The 21,141-nt window shown below is 40.6% G+C and overlaps 1 protein-coding gene across 1 annotated transcript; it reads left to right on the top strand.

Moving 5' to 3' along the window:
- Positions 1-3,392: 3,392 nt before the first annotated feature.
- LOC130425919 (cytochrome P450 26B1) lies at positions 3,393-18,240 on the top strand. The gene is made up of 6 exons (XM_056752364.1): positions 3,393-4,255; positions 11,656-11,880; positions 14,629-14,904; positions 15,065-15,220; positions 15,548-15,826; positions 15,903-18,240. The coding sequence occupies exons 1-6, from the start codon at positions 4,052-4,054 to the stop codon at positions 16,293-16,295; spliced, it is 1,533 nt and encodes a 510-aa protein (XP_056608342.1). The 5' UTR covers positions 3,393-4,051; the 3' UTR covers positions 16,296-18,240.
- Positions 18,241-21,141: the final 2,901 nt, after the last annotated feature.

Here is a 21,141-nt window from a genome sequence, read left to right as displayed (position 1 = left end):
CATCAGAGGATGGGTACATGGTGGTCATAAAGGGATGGACATGGTCAGAAACAATGCTCAGGTAGGCCGTGGCATTTAAACGATGCCCAATTGGCAATAAGGGGCCTAAAGTGTGCCAAGAAAACATCCCCCACACCATTACACCACCACCATAATTGCATTAATGAGAAATTGAACAGGTGTTCCTAATAATCCTTTATGTGAGTGTTTATTGGTAAATATTATGACGACATCACTACCAATGGCATTTCAGTTGAAACGTGTCTTATGGCTGAAGCTGATGGTTCTGTTTCATCTCATATTGTTTTATTTATTATAAGTTATATGTTTATTTGCACTGTATTTTCTCATCTCACTTTCTCTGTCATTACAACTTTGATTACAATGATTGATTTTGGTCCAGTCTAAATGAGCACCTGTCTGTCAGTAGCCGGACAACTTGGTGTTTTTGTTAGAAAAGCATTGTTTGGAAGTGTGGCAGCAATATAATAAAAACAATCAAGTGTCAATGCAAATATTTCCGATGCCATGTCTCTTAAGGGAAAGCACAGGATTATTGATTTTACTGAGTGACAAAACCAAAGTGACTTTTTGGACACTCTGATTCACCTGGTCTCTTTTAGCACTTGATAATGTTCAATGGGTTTATGATTGTTAAACTTTTTTACATTTCAATGTTATGCTACAAGGTCTCAAAATGGACATGGAAACATTGGATAAGTGTTTTATAGGCAAACCGCAATGATTGAAGCTTTATATCAGGTAATGACTTTATGTACTGTAAACTGTTGTGGCTAAACTTCGTCCACTAACTGTAATTCAAACCAGATTAGCAGCTGAAAGCTATCAGACCTCTCCGTGAACTTCATATTCCGGCAGTGGTCTGCGTAATCTAAGTGAATTGGAATATGCTGATGATTTTCATATAACAAACGTCTAGCAATCTACCTACTCTCTAGTATTGGTCATGTTAATAATTGGATTTCTGGAAACATCACCACAGTGACAAACAAATTAAAAAGCCTCACTCAGTTACTGAAGCTGTGGTTGCTCTGGAAAGCTTAATCATTAAACAAATAGAATATGACAACCACAAACAGTTCAGTCCTTTATGGTATACACTGGTATAAACATGAACAATGTAGATGATGGAAAATAGTTGATTACTGATGTCTGTGAAACATTTGACTTACTTCTGTTGTTTTTGTATTGCAACTTTTTTTTTTTTAATGATCCATTAATCTTGTGTTTGGCCTATGTTTCCTGTAATGGTGATTAGTCAACGTACCCTCTTTCCCACTGTCACTTCCTTCAGCTTTATAACCACGAGCCAGCTCAGAATGCACTCACTGTGTACATGAGAAGCGATGGTGAGTCACGTTACAATCAAAACCCAGATCTTTCCCAGTTTTACATGTATTGTAAAAAGATGTAGAATCCACAATTACTTAAGACTTTACTGGTAAGAGGTTTGGTTGCTGATGCAATGTCCATTTAAACACTGCAAAACATGACATCTTTTTTGGTTGGCTGGCTGGCTGTTGTTGATACATGTTTAAATTAATATGTAAAATTAATCACTAATTCACTTGTGTAAAGACAAAGTCATTTTTTACTACAATTAGTTATGAGATTTAACGATGAATAAAAAACATTCAGATAACTAAAAACACAACTCTTATATTTTACGTCTACACATCGAATACTGACCTTTCTGTGGCTGGTGAACTGCTTACATTGGTTATGAAAAACTGAATTGGTTAAAGGTGGGTTAAGCTAAAGACACTTAATCAAATAGCAATCCATCTCTGTACCTACTGTACCTATCCTCTGCAGAGGGGTGTAATCTAGCATCTTGGGCAAGACTATTTTAGTGCACTCACAAAAACACACATATTCATACACACTTGCACTTACAAACATAGGGGAAATTTAGTTTACTCCAATTTCCTAATCAAATGTAACCAATTTATATAAATTCATATGAATTAAAACATATAATGGCACAATCTTTTTTTAAACTTATTCATAAATAAGAAATAATAATACATTTTATGAGATTATGTATACTATTTTACTATTTCAAGGTCCACGGTAATCGTAACAGATATTTTAATATTAAGTAGATAATGCCAAACTACATTATATATGATAGACGTGCGGTTAAATTCAGCCTCACACACACAGCGCTGGATTGAGAGCTGGACAGTTTCCTCTTTGTCCGCTAGGCGGCAGTGTAACGTTTAGAGACGCGTCCAGGTTGACAGCGGCAGACAGCGTGAGCGAAAGAATGTCTGAGGAAAATATCTTCAAACAACAGATATCCGCAGAACTTCACAGTTCAAACTCGGGACGGACTTATTTTTCACTTTAAAATCTAAAAGAAAAACAGAATTGAAAGAAGAATTCGTAAGCATTTACTTTTCCAAAGTGAGAATGAATGTGTGGTTTCATCTTCCCTTTGCTCTCTGTCTTTTCATTGCGGTTAATTGCGGTGCTTTTTGTATTTTAGGGGCTTGTAACATTTAAAACATATTTGATTATCTCATAGAAGATATTTTATGTAGAGAATCCCTCTTCTCTCTCTCTCTCTCTCTCTCTCTCTCTCTCTCTCTCTCTCTCTCTCCCCTCTCTCTCTCTCTGTGTCTCTCGTTGTATTAGTTTCATTGAGCGCATCACTGTGAGTCTCGGCAGTGCAGCAGACGCAAGGTAACATCTGGGCTTCAGATCTGCACAGGTCGTCTCATATGCTGAGCATCATTGCATAACTGGCTGTGGGTGATTATGGTCATAAGGTGACCGAGATCAAAACCATGTCCCGGCAGCAGTGGATGACACAGGCACGAATCTGCACTTTCTGAAGAGCTTCGGATAATCAGAGCGCTACGCAGGGGATTATGCGCTCATCTGGAACAATAACAAATAGCAAAAGTTTGCGATAGATAGATAGATAGAGACAGACGCGCATCAGAACAGACGCACTGGTTACAAAACATAAACCAACAAGTGTATTATGCTGCAGTAATGGTCCATATACCACGAAGAGCTGTTTCGAACATTTCCATTTGCCTCTCGCCATAATGCTTCTTAAACCAGATAGTTTAGCAGAATCACAATCCCCGACCTGGCCGCATCATGAAAGCCCGCATCACCACCAAACCATATGCATATTCCCCGAGTCGCAGGTGATAAGTTCTCGTCGATGCAATATAAGCACTACACCCTCCTCCCCTCTCTCTCTTTGGGCTCTTGTCCAAGTCCCGCACGCTCCAGCGCCCGGCCCGTTCACTTTTCACCCCGCCTCAGTTCGGTGGGGTGGGGTAGGGGGGGAGCCGCTTGCACCCTGGCCGAATGCCGCCGCGCTGCCTCTGGTATATAAACACACATTGGAAGCTCGCTGTGCGACTCGAACTCACATTGAGAAACTGTATGTGAAGAGAGAGAGGGAGAAGGAAGAGAGAGGTAGCGAGTAGCCTAAAAGCGCATCAGAAAGCGGGGTAGCGCGACGCACTACATTTATCTGAAGATCTTTACTGCTCTTAGGCATCAAACTTCTGAGGATTATTTCTCATCATTTATTTCTGCGTTTTCTTTATGATCATTCTTTGATTTTAGTGCAATATTTTCCTGAGAAGATTCTTTAAATAGTAACTAAATAGAGTTTCTAGACTACAGTTAAACAAACTAAATTTCCAAGTCAACTTTGACACATTTAAGCCACAATTAAACATTTCAAAATTTAATAGGAATTGTTGAGACCGATTTATAATCTAAAATGATATACCAACATTCAACCTCGGTTTGTAATAACCAGCACTCGTTTAATTAACAAGAAACACAAAATTCTTGAATTTACTTTTCACCACTGAACTTTTTTGGTGCCACAACTTTTTGAATATTTTTTCATCTGAAAAAAAACTTTTGCTTTTCAGAAAAGTTGTAGAAAATCAAACATAACTGAGTAGACTAAGTCACTTAAATAGGCTACTCCTGAAAAGGCTATCCACTGTAGTGCTCATAGCTCCAAAGAGATACCCGGAGGTCCACAGCCATGCTCTTCGAGAGTTTTGACCTTGTCTCGGCGCTGGCGACGCTGGCTGCGTGTCTAGTGTCCATGGCACTTCTCCTGGCCGTGTCCCAGCAACTCTGGCAACTGAGATGGACCGCAACACGGGACAAGGGATGCAAATTGCCGCTGCCCAAGGGATCCATGGGGTTCCCCATCATTGGAGAAACATGCCACTGGTTCTTTCAGGTAAGCACGAAATCTCTCAGCATCTCTCATTTCTGCTTTCCAAGTTTCCAGTCGCCTTACTGTCGCACGCACACTGCTCTGATGCGCGCCAGGCACCGCAACTCCGTCTGTTCACAAGTGCATAGTCCCACTCTAGGTAGCTCACTTTGGTTGTCAAAGATACATAACGAAGCAGGATAACGTCGACTAATGTTTTTTACACGTGTTTGCTCGTGCGCAATATTGCGCTTTAAAAAGAGAACAACCTGCCGGTTAGTCATTCCCATGTGTGCAATTTCATACGTGCCATATTTCCATGCCGTTAATAATCTGTTTGTTGTAGATAGCATACGATTTTTGTTTCATACAGCCAGTTTTTAATCCACGTGGAACAACCTGTTTGCGAGTGCCAAATTAGGAGCGCTGCCGTGCCAGAAATATTGTAGTCTTTGGCTTCTGATGCGCAAGAGTACACCGCCACTGAGCAGAACTTGTGAGAACGCGCACAAACTCTTCGGGCTCAAGGAGAAAAGCGCGTTGCTGAGATGGATTGCGAATGCAGGTAATGTAGTGTAATATGTGCAGTGATTTAATGATAGCAGTTATTTATAATAGGCCAACTCAGACGATTGTGTATATCCATGCGGGGACATCAGTGCCATATTTCTCGGTAGGGTAAATCCGGATGGTCCGGCTTGTGTTAGAAAGTCTAAAGACCGCGTGCACATGAAAATAAAGAAATAAAGAAACTTTCGGGGAATTGTAATGTTTTTAAAGCATTTTATTTCGCAATTACAAATCCTAACCAGTACCGTGGACGTAATAAAAGAAGTGCAAGAAAAATCTCGCAAGGCGCATCGTGAATAAACATGTTTTAGGAATTCTTTCCATTTGAAATCCATGGTGCATGTGGTTGATGTTCTGGACACTGAATGGCCGTGGCTGGAGTGGGTCGCTTTCATCGTTTTGCTGAGATTCAGTAGACTGGAATGTCCTGGTCTGAGTGGTGCAGAGATCAAATTCTTTTTGGTCAGGAATAGATTCTCCAAAGTTGATGGCGCTCCAGTAGAGAATTTCCATGCAGTTGGCGGGCTTACTAGAAAAACAAGCAAACTGATTTCTTCTTTGAGTTACATATTTAAAAATCAATAGGATCTGGATATGTTCATTGTGCCAAAATTATGTCACTTCATATTGAAGGTGTAACCTATCTCTCAGCAACTGAGAGAACACATTTTGAAATGTTTATATTTCTTAATTGTGCTTTTACAAACGTGCGTCTGTGCATATCGATACATTTAAGATGTAATCTTAACCCTGTCGATTTACGCTATTTTTGGTCCACTAACTTTAATCTGAGCAGTGCAGGGGCAGAATTTAAAATTGGGTCAAATGTGTGATTAGCACAGATATATATCATATAGATGTGTTTTATAATAGATGAGCGCAGTGCTTCAGGATGTCTAAGATTTATTTATTTATTTTTGTCTGTATATAAACCTAAAAATGAGAATTATTTTTTTCAGATAACCACAAAAGCTGCAAAGATTTCTTGTCTGTCTTGCACGACAATGCTCCAAGTTCCTGTTAAATATAGAGTGATGGTAAAATATTTTTAGTGTGTGCTGCTTTGTATTTTTGAAAAAAATACATTTCACATCAGTGTATGAAAACACAAATGCACTGTGAGTGACAGAACACACAAATCGATATTGACGCATACATTCAAATGAGCACTTCCTGTTCACAACCAGATTTTTTGCATATATTTCAATATCATTGTATGCTGAGTGGCATACAATATCAGTTATTGAGGGGACAGTTTATCCATCGGGCAACAGACGATTACTTCTACCCCAAGCGTCCACCTTGACCCAGATTGCTTCTGTCTGGGTGGCAAAAAAGCAGGCCTTCAGGGGGTCATAGTCCCCCCTACCAAATGCACTCACACCCTGGGACAAAGGGTACAGGGCTTGAGGCTCTGATCAGAATTCCAGAGAGCATGAACAGATCTGGGGATTTAGGAACAGTCATCCAGCGGCCCCCCTCTTTCGCTCTCTCCCGGGGGTTGTCGGGATTAGCAAGCATGAAACGGGCATGACTGGCACCAGCACGGTGTGGCCCCATTTTCACCTCTGGAACGCACCACCAACCCCTCAAACAGCCTCTTGTCTCTAGGAATGGGGGGGTGGGAGTGAAAGTAGAAGGGGCTTGGCAGCAGTATTGGGAGGAGGAGGAAGGTAGGGGGATAGAATAGAGAAGAAAAGGGGGTCCCCGGGGTGAGCACTCACACTGCACTCAACAACCATAATCTCCCTCCACAAAGTGTTTCCAGGTCAAAGGGGAGTCCATTCTCTCAGCTCGGCCTTGTTCACCCTCATTGAGGTTCTGTGCGCTTGTCTCGTGGACTTGGCTTTGATTCAGACTATTTTTTATCTTAGGGAGATTGATACACGTTACCTTTGCATTCCTTCCAAATAAACCTTCGTGTACGTGTAGGCATGTGGACCCTTTCCCTGAGTGATCAGCAACCAGCACCTCAATTCTGCAAGAACAACTGTTTTAGCAACAAGGTTCAGCATCTCCAAGTGGTGACCATTTGGGAAATAATTGGACCCAGACTCCCACCTCTGTTCGCTCCTCTCTTTCACCTCTGCAGATATGCCATCTATACCCCAATGGAGATTGGCCAACACACACATCCTGAGAGATTCCAACGAGCTATTTCAGTAAATGGACATATTATCTTTATTTACGCTCAGACTCTGGGTCAGCGTACGGAGAACTCCTCCCGTGCAGTTACCTGCGCTTTGAAGCAATAAACTCAGCAGCCCCCAGAATGAGATGTGTGCAGCAGCTCACATGCATGCAGAAAAATGAGAGGTCAAGGGTCAGAATAATTAGTGATATAAATAAGGAGCATGAAACGGCATGGATCTTGACATCGACACGACTCTCTTCTGGCCAACCAAAACTTGAATTCCCTCTGTTTCGTCGGTCTCTCTTCTTGTCTTTCTTAATGGTGGTCACACGCTGAAGAAACACACTGAGGTGATTCAGATTGCATATGAAACTGCACCCCCGCTCCCTTGTAGCACCCCCGTGTTCAGGTCAACCATAGCTGATCTGAATAAATATAATTAAAAGGTTTTTTTGTGGTTTTAATAAAGGGGTCATTTGTATAACATTTCCACTGCAGCACAAAGGCTACATTTATGGAGCGGGAGGCTCGACTGGTGTCCAATTTACACAGAAATTTGTATTTTTAGTCCTGCACACTCCGTCCGGAATGGGCCAGTGGAAAAAAGTGGTGCTCTTTATTGCGCCCCCTTGTAAAATATCTGATAAATTTCTTTTAAAAATAAAAGAAACTATTGAACGTGGCGGGTTAACCCTTGCTCCGCCAGAGCCGAAACCCCGAAGGCAGAGTACAGGCATGTTTTGTGTGAGGTCGAGATAAATTTAAAGAAGATTTAAAGAACTAAATATTCTGATACATGCTTTTGTATACATGTAAACACACTTTACGTGTGACACTGTTTAAAAAAACCATTCTGTTTACACAATACATCATACTATTCCTCACTTCACACAAACTTCAGTTTATGTCTTTCTCAGCTGGTACTGGTGTACGTTCTCATGAAAGTTTGAGGCAGAGTAGAAAAACTAAACCAGAAAACAACTTCTGACACAGACGTCTTTCTCCCAAGAGCCCTTCAGACATGATTGTCTTATAGCGACATCTGCCATGTGTTTCTCGGTCCAAATTACTGTGGAAAGCTTTTTGTCTTATCGCTAAAGATCATCTAACCTCAATGTTTCACTGCGTTCCTAAACCCAGTCTGCCTTCGAACAAAACAAGCAGGCTTACGTTTGATTGACAGAAGTTTTCAGGGACAAACAAACTGACTGCAGTCGTGTCCGCGCATCACCACGTATGCATGTAGAAAGACGCATATTCAACCACATGTGTATGTGTGTTTGACAGGGCGAGAGAGCTACACAATATTACCTCACTGCTTTTCCAGGGTGTGTGGAGCTTTTGTGCGTCAGCGACCCTTTTGGGTTTTTTGTTTTATTTTCGTTCTCTGCACGTCTGAGCTTCTGTGGCCTCGTGAAATGAGGGAGGACATTTCTCACCTTCTAGCCAAATGACATCTGCGCAGCCACGCCCAGAGAGTTTGTCTTCACATTTTGCCTCACGACCTGTTCTTCTATTTCCAGCCTGGAGAGTCACTTTTCTATGAAACAGACTTTAACCATTAAGCCATCCCATTACATTTTCTTATGTTCACTTCACTGTCAATCAATCCCACCCACCCTATCACCTTGCTGCCCCCTCCCATCTTTTAGCTCTCGTTTCCACTCCTCTCTCCTTTAGCACACTGATGTTTGCTTTCGCTTTGCACAGTTCAGGGTTTTACCCTTTTTGGGTGCCCTACTGTGTACACATGTTTAAGAGCGAGCTGGCCCCTACGTGTGTGTAAACACACACATGTAGATGTGCGAAATGTATATGTATGTATAGTGATGTAGTGTGCGACTACGTTGCACGGTTTCGCTGTGTTTGTCTAGCATCCTGGACAGGGGAATAATAAAGACCTGGCCTGGTAAGAATGACAGCATGTGGTGTTTAAAATGGATGTTCTTGTTCCCAGAATTATCAAACACACCAAGTTCATGCAGGTTACAAATGACGTCAAAATAAAAGTTTTCTGAGGGAGAAATATGACAGAACAAAGACGATAAACAAATGTAATACAAATTACAAGTTCACTTGTGCGTGACTGTGTTTACACACCGATATCAACAGAGAGGTAGTGCGTGCCTTCATGTCGGGCATGTGTGAAAGACAGCCTTGTCCGAGGTCTGTCAGGTTGAAAACGGTTCCTTTCTCTCATGCTGACTGGTCCCACTGCTGAGAGTTCAGCTCACACACACTGACTCAACAATCATCCATCATCGCACGTACTCAGTTCTCACCATGTGGTGAAAGATACTACATTTATTTTCCCCTGCATTGCTTTCGGGTGTGTGTGTGTGTATGTGTGGTTGTCAGCATTACCTCTTGCCCTCACACTCACCTGATATGTGAAATCTTCAATGTCTTTAAGTATAGGCTGGCTGTGAGCTGACAAGTGACCAGTTCTCTCACCCCACACACTGTTCACGCCGTGGCTGTGGCCCCGGTCTAACACCTGGTCTAAGTCTGGTGATGCCATGTGTGTGTTTGGCCATAGCCAGAGTTATTTTGGGGGAAACTTCGGTCATGCTGAGAGAAAAAGACAAGAATCGTATTAGTTTATTTACCGTCGGTCAGATGATTCTCAAATCAGGACTTAGTCCATGTCAGCATGGTGAAAAACCCAAAGCCTCTCTAAAAATGTTTAAGCATAAAACTGGCATCTGCTTAAAAAATTGCGGAAATTGAAAAGGAAAAGTGTGAAATATGGTTTAAATTGTCCACCACCGCAGAATAGACAGCCAGATTTTCTCCCACGTATTTAGCCAAATGTTGCGTAAATGTTGGCAGTTGGAAAAATAGATCTAAACCCCCTTTGCTTGACCTTATCTAACCTCTGTGTGCATATATCTAATTAGATAGGTCTTATAATCACTGTTTAATTAAGACGATAATTTGTTTTAGGATTGTAGGGGGTGAGGTGTCATACGGCCTTCAGAGATCTCAGCCAATCGAGAGATGAGCTTGTCATTTAAGGTCACTGACAATAAGGGGGTGTTGGCTGATTCAATCTGTCATTCAAGGTCAAAGATCAGGAGAGAGAGAGAGAAAAAAGTGTACATACACACATATAAATTAGCATATATTCCCATATGGCACATGTATATTTAATTCAGCGTTTGTTATAAAAAATATTACTTTTTAGAGAATTTGTTCATATCTGATACATCCCTAAAGCATTCGCTGTCAGATGTTAGAACAACATTTGGCAGATATTCAACAGTGTTTAAGAGGTTTATTATGTGTTTGTATGTGTGCTTATGGGGTTCACTGCCAAGACATCAACATCTGTTTATTTGACCTATTTAAACATGAGAAACCTACATCTTACCCACACGGATATAAAAAGTGGTGGAACAATGATAATCTTCACATCCATAGAAAGGCTGACAGGAAGGAAGAAAAAAACTTTATAAAGCCTGAAATTTAAATCTGTTACATGTTTAGAGTCCCATATGTGAGACCACGGAACAGTTATGAAATGTTGACATCAACTAGTCTGTACATACACAAACATTGTAAAGAGGTTTTAATGACGTAAAACCAGTAAATGGGTGTTCACGACAAATATGAATTCTTGCTTGTGATTTTCTTGTTGTTTATTCACTGTGCCTATTCATTTAGGTGGTGTCATGAATAGATCTTATCAGTCTGCCAATTGTTTCTTCTTTGCTGTGAATAGACTTTATCAAACACAACTGTGTGTTCACACAGGTGAAGGTTTCTCTCAGCCAAACAAACAGGCTAAAAAACATTGCGCTTCTAAACTTATTCCCTTGAATGAAAGTGCGAGTGTTGGAGTCTGCCTGACGAAACTGGTCACAAAATTTGGGAAAGTAGGAGCAAACAGCTCTAATGCCACTTCCTGCCGTGGGGTCAGTGTGTGTATGTGTGTGTGAGGCTGAGAGGTTACAGGCCGTCTTTATGTGCTCAGCAGAGGTCTCAAGGGCTAGAGGCAATTACTGTATGTTACACAGAGCAAATCACTTCAGGACTTGTTTGTAACTTTGCACTTTAATGTATATTATCAATATAAATAAAGAATAACATTTACACCATCATTGTGTAAAATAAAGCATCTAATTATATATATTCAAATTATATACCGTCTGAAACTATTCGATTGTATGTTTCATGTCCCGAGAAAGGCTGAAGGTTGTTACGTTACTCTTGCTGTAACCTTTACTTGTACGGGTAATCAATATGCTAGTTCTTATATCCTAGAGGTGAAGGGGTCAAAGCTAAAAGTTAGCAGGATGTACTGGATTCCTCACTAATAAGCACACTTAGAGAGTCTTTCCTTCAACACACCAATGTCGGTCACACTCATACGCTCATTAGATCACTTGTCTCAGCGTCATAGAGAAAGGGCTAAGCTTGAGCCTGCTCACCACTAATCGCTAACGCTAACCAGCTTGCATAAAGAATTCTGTGAACAGAACCCTTATACTCTTACAAAACAAAAACAAACATGTTGGCTAATCCCTTATGGCTAACACCCTTCATTTCAAATGTGTATTATCCCTAACACATCATCTGTAATATCCAACAAAAGCTCCTTAGTATGGAAGTTTACAGTATGAAAGCCTATGTTTCATTATGCAAACAATTTAATAGACACTTATACTTACATAAAAGCCTAGTGTCCCAAAATAATGAGTTTTGTCTTCTGTTGCAGGGTGCAGCGTTCCACGCGTCAAGGAGACAGAAGTATGGAAACGTATTCAAGACTCACCTGCTCGGCCGGCCGCTGATCAGGGTCACAGGGGCAGAGAATGTGCGGAAGCTTCTGATGGGAGAGCACAGCCTGGTCACTGTGGACTGGCCCCAAAGCACCAGCACTCTGCTTGGTCCCAACAGCCTCGCCAACTCCATAGGGGACATCCATCGCAAAAGAAGAAAGGTAAGAGAACACAGTTTTGCACGTGTGAATCTAGTGTTATCCTCCCCTACACAAAATGGTCCATACGTACAACTTGAATTTATTTTGATTTCAACATGAACGTGTGTTCGCACTGGTTTTGTGTGTCAGCTACATTATCTCATGTTTGGCATTTATGTGGCATTATGCGAAATGCCAGCTGTAATACAAAGTGTTCTGAATCAGAGGACGAAGGACAAAACAGACAGGAAAAATGCAAGATGAAGTGAAAGAAAAAAGATATACAATAGTGTTTGCTGAGTTGAAGGCATACTGTGTACCCATAATGCCTTGCTCACCATTGTAAGCAGTAAAACAGCCTGCTCACAATGACCACATGGAGGATTACTCTCATGACAACCATCTCCACAAATCCAACTCATTGTTTAGAGACAAAATGACTTTACTGTGGAACCTGGATCTCTCCAGACTCGGAGGCTTGAGTTTCACTCCACACACCTGTTCCATTGAGGGGTCAGTGGGGTGTAATCTGTCCGGTTAATCCTGCAGGTCCGGAGCCTCACGCGAACCCCCTAATGTCTGCTAATTAGTCAACCAGCCTCAGACGTACAAAGACCGCCTTATGGACCCATTTCAACCAGGTTCTGTATTTTTATCTGTTGTTAAACATCTCTGGGGATGTACAGCATTGTACAACTCATATCTTGTACATTAGAGCTCATTGTTAAAACCTGTCGAAGAATTGCACATGTGGAAGAAGTTAAAAGATGAATCAACATTTCTTCAAGCCGTAATCACCTGTTGAGCTTTGCAGGAGTTCTCTTGTTTACGTACAGATTGGGTATTGATAAACCTCACTTCCTGAAGCCTGACTCTAATCCTTCTTTTCCTGGAAAAAAATCCTCTTTCATTAAACTAAAACAACAATAACATTAACACTGCCTGTTAGAGTCAAAGCCTTCTGCTGCCCCAAAGCCCTCTGGGGCAACCTTTTCTGGGAATTATGGTATATAGAATAGAAAAGAACTTTGAGGGTTTCTTTGAGAACAACTGCCACACATTGGCGTCGAGTGCTCTGGATGTTTTTCACAACTCAACAATGTTTTGGATATAATACAAAATCCCAGTCATTATCGGCTTCCAAATGTCAGAACCAGACTGTAAAATAGCCAGAATGCAACAGGGAATTGCAATTACTAAATTGGCCAGTAGAGGGCACAGGTTCTTAATGCTGCAGCTCACCTGCTGGCACAAAGACTTCAGCCTGTTGAATGAGGGATTTTGTATTAGTCAGCGGGAGAGAGAGAGAGAGACAGAGCGATTGGAAAAGTAGAGGGTGTAGAGAAAGTGAATGGAGGGGGATGGGGAGAGGAAAAGAAGAAAGAATAAAGAAGCCTTTACATTCTGGTCAAACCAGCAGCTTTGAGCAGTTTTATATAATTCAAGACATATGGAAATTATTAGGATGGGGGAGTTTAAAAGGCTGCGTGCGCGTGTGTGCATCTCTGTGTGTATGCGAGTGGAAAGTTCAGTACAAGAAGTCACGTTTTGTAATGAAGACAGGCGTGTGTTTTTTTCCAGTAGTGTTTTAAATCCTGTGTAATGGGGACTGGCATTAGCGGATCTTGACTGACGTTTGTCCTGTAAGCAAAGATGTGAGCCGTTCCACATAGTGTTGCATTGCGTATATTATTTTATGGGTTGAAGCTAACAGAGACGTGCGGTGCAACATGCGTACACATGTTTGTTATCATTGGTTTATCTCCACCACCGTGGATCGGCGTGACGTTCTGGGCAAGCACTAGATATAAGGACTGATCAATGGAGAAGAACTGAGAACTCCCATTGGGGGGCCTTTGAATGTTTTATCATGTCTTTAAATATTTCACATGCTAATGAATTTGAGGTTATGCTTCGGCAATCCTTTAAAAAAATCCACCAATACATTATTTGCACTTTGCTTTTTGTGCTTTTGTGACATAACAGGGACCAGCAGAATAGGATTGTTGTAAATAAGATGCCCAACTTTGTCAGACGTACAGCATGTACTCTGTACACCACAGAAGAACAGTGAGAAAAGGAGATGCACAGAAACAGACCTTTGCTCAGAGAAAGTACGACATGACAGGAGGAGGACAGTTCAGTCTCCACTTTACTACTGTGGAAAGCGGGGCGGAGTAGAGGTATTTGCGAGATGGCATATAAAAAGTGCTATTGTTAGTCGACTGCACTGGAACATGGATGTTATTTCACCAAACAAACCAGCACAACTGAGGCACATTAGAAATGCACTTCAGCGGCCAGGAAAATCTTACCTTCCCCTTTCACCCTCACTGCTGATGCAGAGGGAAACTCTCTCAAAACATCACACAAATATTCAGACAGAAAGAGAGAGGGAGGTTGGGTAGACGAGTGGCAGTTAAGAGTAAAAGAGGGCCAATAATACTGGGGACTTCAGAATTAATGAGAATGTTCCATGCTCTGCGTTAGAAGAAAAATAAGCTTGTCCTTTAGCTGCTGACTGTGGCTCGAGGGTAATATTTTCATGACATTTCTTGTGTGTACAGCACGGACGTGCTGGATTGTGATGTGATTCATGGGTCAGCTGGATTGTGGGAAGTGTAGTTTAGCTAATGCAGGACCGAACTGCTGTGAAAGTGCTTTATAAACACTTCACCTCTGTCTGGGTCCTTGCTGTACTGTATTCCGATTAAGAAACATAGATTGACCAGATCACAGATTAACTACGGTTTTATTTTTATGTTGTAGATCTTTGCTAAAGTCTTCAGTCATGAGTCTCTGGAGAGCTACCTACCCAAGATCCAGCAGGTCATTCAGGAGACCCTACGGGTGTGGAGCTCCAATCCCGAGCCCATCAACGTGTACCGGGAATCACAGAGGCTCTCCTTTCAGATGGCTGTGCGTGTCCTCCTGGGTTTCAGGGTCTCTGAGGAGGAGATGCACTCTCTATTTTGCACTTTTCAGGAGTTTGTGGAGAACGTTTTCAGCCTTCCCATCGACCTGCCATTTAGTGGTTATAGACAGGTAAACATTCACTAAACATCACATAAATGCTGTGAAAATAAGAACATTGATTAAAAAGATTTACTTTAAAAACTACAAAAGACTAATAATGTTACTCCTTGAGACTTCCACATCAAGGAATGGGCTTCTGTAATACTTTTATTTTTATGTGTGTGTGCAGGGTATACGTGCAAGGGACTCACTTCAGAAAAGCATCGAAAAAGCCATCAGAGAGAAGCCGCTCCACACACAGGGGAAAGATTACGCTGATGCTCTTGATGTGTTGCTAGAGAGTGCTAAGGAGAACAACACAGAACTCACAATGCAAGAGCTGAAGGTGAGTGAATCACTGATTGAGAAAAACAACACTATGACAGATGAGGTCTAGCATACTGGAATACGTATAAGAGTGAAAGAGTTCCATAAGCATCCCAAATATTATAGAATATTGTTAGTTGAATTAAATATTCGGGTCATTGAACATTGAACATTTAGAAAATGAGTTTATCATACTTTCCTTAGTGCCCTTTTTCTGTGTAATTCAAAATTGCCACCATTGCTTTTCCTTATAATAAGAATCTAAAATATACTGAGGGATTCTTGGGTGCTTAAAATCCAAATCTGTGTTGAGTTTGACAAGCATCTCTGTCTCTATTTATCTTAGGAATCCACAATTGAGTTGATCTTCGCTGCTTTTGCCACGACAGCCAGTGCCAGCACGTCTCTGATCATGCAGTTGCTGCGATACCCTGCTGTGTTAGAAAAGCTGCGGGAGGAGCTGCGAAATTGCGGCCTCATGCAAGACGGTCTGTGCCAGGGCGAACTGAGACTGGAGAATATCATTAACCTCAAGTACCTGGACTGCGTGATCAAAGAGGTCCTGCGTCTCTTTGCTCCTGTGTCTGGAGGCTACCGCATTGCAACACAGACCTTTGAGTTAGACGTAAGTAGTTTGCAGCTCTTTTCAAGTATTGAAGATGCTTTTAATGTTCTAATGGCTCTTTTCATCACTTTCTCAGGGTGTGCAAGTACCAAAAGGCTGGAGTGTCATGTACAGCATCCGTGACACTCACGACACCTCAGCTGTGTTCAAGGACGTGGAGGCGTTCGACCCTGACAGATTCAGTGCAGAGCGGAGTGAGGATCGCGAGGGCCGCTTCAACTACCTGCCCTTTGGTGGCGGTGTACGCTCCTGTCTTGGCAAGCAGCTGGCTACTCTCTTCCTCAAACTTCTGACCGTGGAGCTCGCCGGAGGCAGCCGCTTCGAACTGGCCACCCGGACGTTCCCCCGCTTAATTTCCGTCCCCGTGGTGCACCCCACTGATGGCCTGCGCGTGAAATTCTTCGGCCTCGACTCCAACCAGAACCAGATCATGGCCAAGTCAAATGACATGCTGGACGCCACCGTGTGACAGATCGAGAAGGACGAGAGGCGGCGAAGAAGGAGCAGACTTTATATTTTCCCCTCTCTGATGGTAAATCGAGAGAGCTGCGACCGGAAGTTTAATAAACGACTCTCGTTTGCCAAAAATGTATAGTCTATTATTTGTAAAGAAAATGCAACAAAATATAACAAGAATATATAAATTTAACTAAACGTATTGCTAAATCAGGAGAATATGAGCGCAAGGTTTCTCACTCTTTAAAGAAAGACATGGCCGTTTAAACGGACAGTCATGTAAGCATCTGCGAATGCAGGTGTCACAGGGTATGGCCAGTTCTGCTTTAACTAGCACAGAGCAGGTCTGTAGGACTCTTGAAATGGTTGAGAAGTGCGTTTTCAAATGCATTGGTTGTGTGTGGCATTTGACTGTCTGTATTGAATGAGTTCATTTATATGTATATACAGTATGTGTGCGATTTTCTGTGTACGCCTGTGTGTAAAGACGTCACATGTTTTTTCTTGTGCTTGTGCAAATGTGTGTGTATGTATACCTGTTTGCGTACACGGCCATGTTGTAACTCAGCTAAGGTATTAGCAGTAGAGTAAGCAGTGTAATGTAGAATGAATGGGAGGATTGTATAATTACTCAGGTGTGTTAGCAGTACAGAAGAAGCTTTCAGACTAACCCATTACTTGTTATATGTGCTCTGTACATAAGTGACAATTCATAATATTCTTTTTATGAGAGTGAGAAGAGGAGAGAGATAAAGAGGAGAAAAGATTATGAGAGAAAATAAACCTGTGCTTTATTACAGTGATGTCACATGACAATCCCTGTCTTTGTCACTTTTTATGTGTTACATTCGGGCTCTCTAAGCTATAGATGGAATATGGGACTCATTCCAGCTGCAAATGATATATCTAAAGACATTTATATGTGCTGCTTCGGGAGTTGCTTTTTATTTACTGTATATGATGGAGCAGAATGCCGGCTGATTTGTGTTAAGGGGGCGCTTTTCTTTTCCTGCTGCTCCGTATTGTATTACTAAAAGAAGAAATTATACTGAAGATACAGTAGAGGATGGTGAAATTGATCAATCAGTAACTCCAACTATATTCCACCAATTGAGAGAGCTTTCTTGAGATGAAAGGACTTTAAAGGCCATGGCGAACTCTTCATGTGGAAGACCTGCCTTGTGGTTTTGGGAGAAGCACTAGGATTCCTTAAATGAGAAACCTGATGGGGGTTGTCTTAACTTCCTCTACAGGCTGTGCGAAGGACTTTTCTTTGATAAAATAGCCACTGATCTTTTTTATGAATTAATGAATGAATGGATGAATTAAAATTATTAATGTCTGCTGCTTTCAGTGCACCCTTTTCTAACAGAGAGTAGTCCGTTACCATTGCCTGCAGTTGAGATTTGCTATTTCCGAGCAAGGTCTGAGTGGGATTTAGCATATGCACCTATTAGAAAGCCATGGGTAAAGCATACTTGCATTGTCCAATATCCTAATATTCTTGCTATTAATATTATTATTGTAATAAATCTTATTTTAAATCCTATTTTTGTTATATTTCAGAATAGAGTTTTAGTATAAGTCTGTTGGTAAATACTGTTCTATTTAGAATGATATGATTTTCAGTTATATTGTAAACAGTGATTAAATGTTAATATGGTTTTATGTTATTGTAATAATTATAATTTTGTTATCATTATTATCATTGCATTTAGTTTATATTAATAAACAGAAGCACTTGTGAGGTATGTTTATTTTGAGTGCCGTTTGACTACATGTTCGGGTTTTTTGTTGATTGTTGAGTTTGTCTGTATATATATATTTTATTTCTTTTTACAAATCCACATTTCACTTAGTCTAAATATGAATGTTTTCCATCCTTTTTGTTACGGTGATTCTTAAATGTACTTGGTAATTTTATAAACCCTTGTAATAAACTATAATGTGAAAATCAATTTAGTCCTAATTGTTTATCTTGCTTCAGTCCACTTTTTTAACATTCCGACTTATGAGAGTCTGGATATGTTTATAAGAAAAAATTATTGTAGTTATATATTGTAACCTGGGAATCATATTATGGGCAATCCCAGTTTGACGTCATTATTATATACATTACTATAATTTACTAATAAAACTATACATGCCTATTCATAGGCAACTAATGTCTCAGGGTTTTTCATTAATGCTCTGCAATGCAGAGATACACAAATGCATGATGCAGTAGACAAACAACAGCTTTAACCAATAGACGGCAGATGTGTTGAGCAGCACTTTCACTTCAAAGAGTTGTCTTAGCACACAATAGCTCACACAAAACCATCCTCTCCATATTTTCATCCATGCTTTTTAGGACTGCTTGTTCATCAATAATTGCTGCATGCTCTTTTTAAAAGAATCCATGAATCCAAACATGCCATAGGAGCTGTATTTCAATCCTCTGAATGATGGGTTAATGGCTTTATCTCAGCTTTAAAGGGGTGCCACAGTGTTTTAAGCATTCTGACTTCTTATCAATGTTAAACGTGATGTTTTTGCTTGACGTGGTCATCTTGTCAAAAAAAGTATTTTTTGTGCTTGATCCTCTCCTCCAGCGTTCGTATAGGTTTCGGAAAGTTTTTTCTGCAACATGAAATTCCCTATGTAACAACTTTTCTTTGTCCCTTATTGGACAATTCTACCAGAAAAGCATGCCCACACGTCAACCAGCGAGTGACAGGAAAGAGCACGCCCACACATTAACCAGGAAGCGAGAGAAGGAACATGCACACACGTCAACCAGCTGGAGCAAGAGAGAGAGTGAGAGCACTGCGTTCGTGTAGTTATGCTGTGTTTGATAGTTCACTCCATTTCGGTGCGGGAAATTCTATGTATAAAACGCTGGATTTGCAGATTGTTCGAAACTGATAGATGTAGCGTTCCCAGCGCTAAAAGATGCCAGTCATGAACCGCATGCGGTAAGTGACAGTGAGTCATATTACATTTAGTCATTAAGCAGACGCTTTTAACCAAAGCGACTTACAGATGAGGGAAACAAAGGAAGCAATTGAAACAACATGAGAACAAGAAAAATCATAAGTGCAATAAAAAACTGGTCTCACGTAGCCTACCAAAGTATACAGAGCTAAGTTTTTTTTTTGAAAGAAAAGAGATAGAAGTCAGAAGAAGACCACTCTTGTTGCTGCATTCTGGATCATCTGTAGAGGTTTGGTTGTGCAAGCTGGAAGTCCAGCCAGTAGTGCATACAGAACAAGAGCCTGGACTAGGACTTGCGTAGCATAGTAGGATAGGAAAGGTTTAATTTTCCTAATATTGTAGAGGATGAATCTACAGGACCGGTTGGTGCTGGCAACCTGTTCTTTGAAGTTAAGCCTGGCCAGGATTTCAAGCAGTTCTGTTTTTGCAAGGTTCAGCATATGTCTGTGTTTTGTTTTGTTTTGGGCGCAATCGTGTAAAAGGTACACGACACGGACTTATAGTGTATCAACAGTCATGCAGGGATAACGCGGTGATGTATTGTGTGCTCGTTTTGTAGTTCCGCCCATCTCCTGCACGCGTTCAGGGCTCGCCTGTTTTGAGAAATAATCTTACACCTGTATCTGTCTTTTATAGATGTGATCGAATTAAAGACTCTTGGAAGATACGAAGTATACTATGCAATACTACTCTATAAGTAAGTTTAATATGAGATCGACAGAAACTGCGTGTGTTACATCCACTCCAATGCTTTTATGGTATAAATATTTTATATATCATCTACATTCAAAAATTAAATTTCTATTCCATATGTTTTTCCCTAATTGATCTCAATATTTTATGGTATTGATCCTTGAAAGTAAAAGAAGAAGAACTGATGAACCTTGGGAAACCTATCTATATCATCACTATCTGGTTTCTCAAAAGATCAATACAGATCACTAATGGGGTAACTTCCTTTTCTCTTTATTCAAGATATATCCAATACCAATCAATTAAAAAATCATGGCAATGCTTAGGATCATCTCTCCATACTAAAACCAAAAATGAAATATCAAAATCTAAAGTGTTAGAAACATGCTGTTGTATTACTCTCAAATTCCTCTACCTATTATTCCCTCTTCCACACTTATCTATGGAACTCAGTGGAGAACAGTTTGTGAGACATCCACGATCACTGCAGGGACCCCTCCGAGCTAGCTAACCCTCTCTTCCAGAACGTTCTTGATGAGAGTTCAAATGTTTCCATCTCTGGTCTGGTGTTTACCAGTTTTCATGCATGAAACACACAAAGATCTCGCTGAGTAAATGCAGAAATACAAAGACATGCAAACAGTTTAAAGTGTTTCAATAAGCAGATGGTACAACAATCGGGAAACGAAGGCTCTGACATTTACAAAAGCACATGTCGAGGATTGACACAGACGCTGAGCAGATTTAGGCTTAAAATGCAGCCCGGATTCGTTTTTTTGTTAATCGCACATGGCACAACATTGATGATAGCAATGCTAATACCTTAAGCAAACTACTTTTATTATAGTAAATGTGCTGCAACCATGGTTTTGGCGCATTACTTTATTACCCTCTAGGCTACTTATTCCCATTACCACTCAATGGAAAAAAACTGTAATGTCACAGAGTTTGCCGTTATTTTTTTATAGATTTTTCATTTATAATGTCCAAAAATTATCTATGGAATTCTCCTGTTTTTTTTTTTTAATAGATTTTCACATATTTTTAAATACTGTCAAAGATTGTCAAATTACAATACTGCTAGGAAAAACATGTCATTTTATGAAAATCTTTTTTATTTTTACTGTATATTTCTGACACCCCAGCTGAATATTTTTTCTTTATAGTTTTTATTTACAGTCAGCGTTTGA

This window comes from Triplophysa dalaica, chromosome 1 (assembly GCF_015846415.1).
Source record: "Triplophysa dalaica isolate WHDGS20190420 chromosome 1, ASM1584641v1, whole genome shotgun sequence".
In the NCBI taxonomy this organism is placed as follows: domain Eukaryota; kingdom Metazoa; phylum Chordata; class Actinopteri; order Cypriniformes; family Nemacheilidae; genus Triplophysa; species Triplophysa dalaica.
The sequence above is the reverse complement of the archived record's forward strand: the minus strand, read 5'-3'. Positions and strand labels throughout refer to the sequence as shown.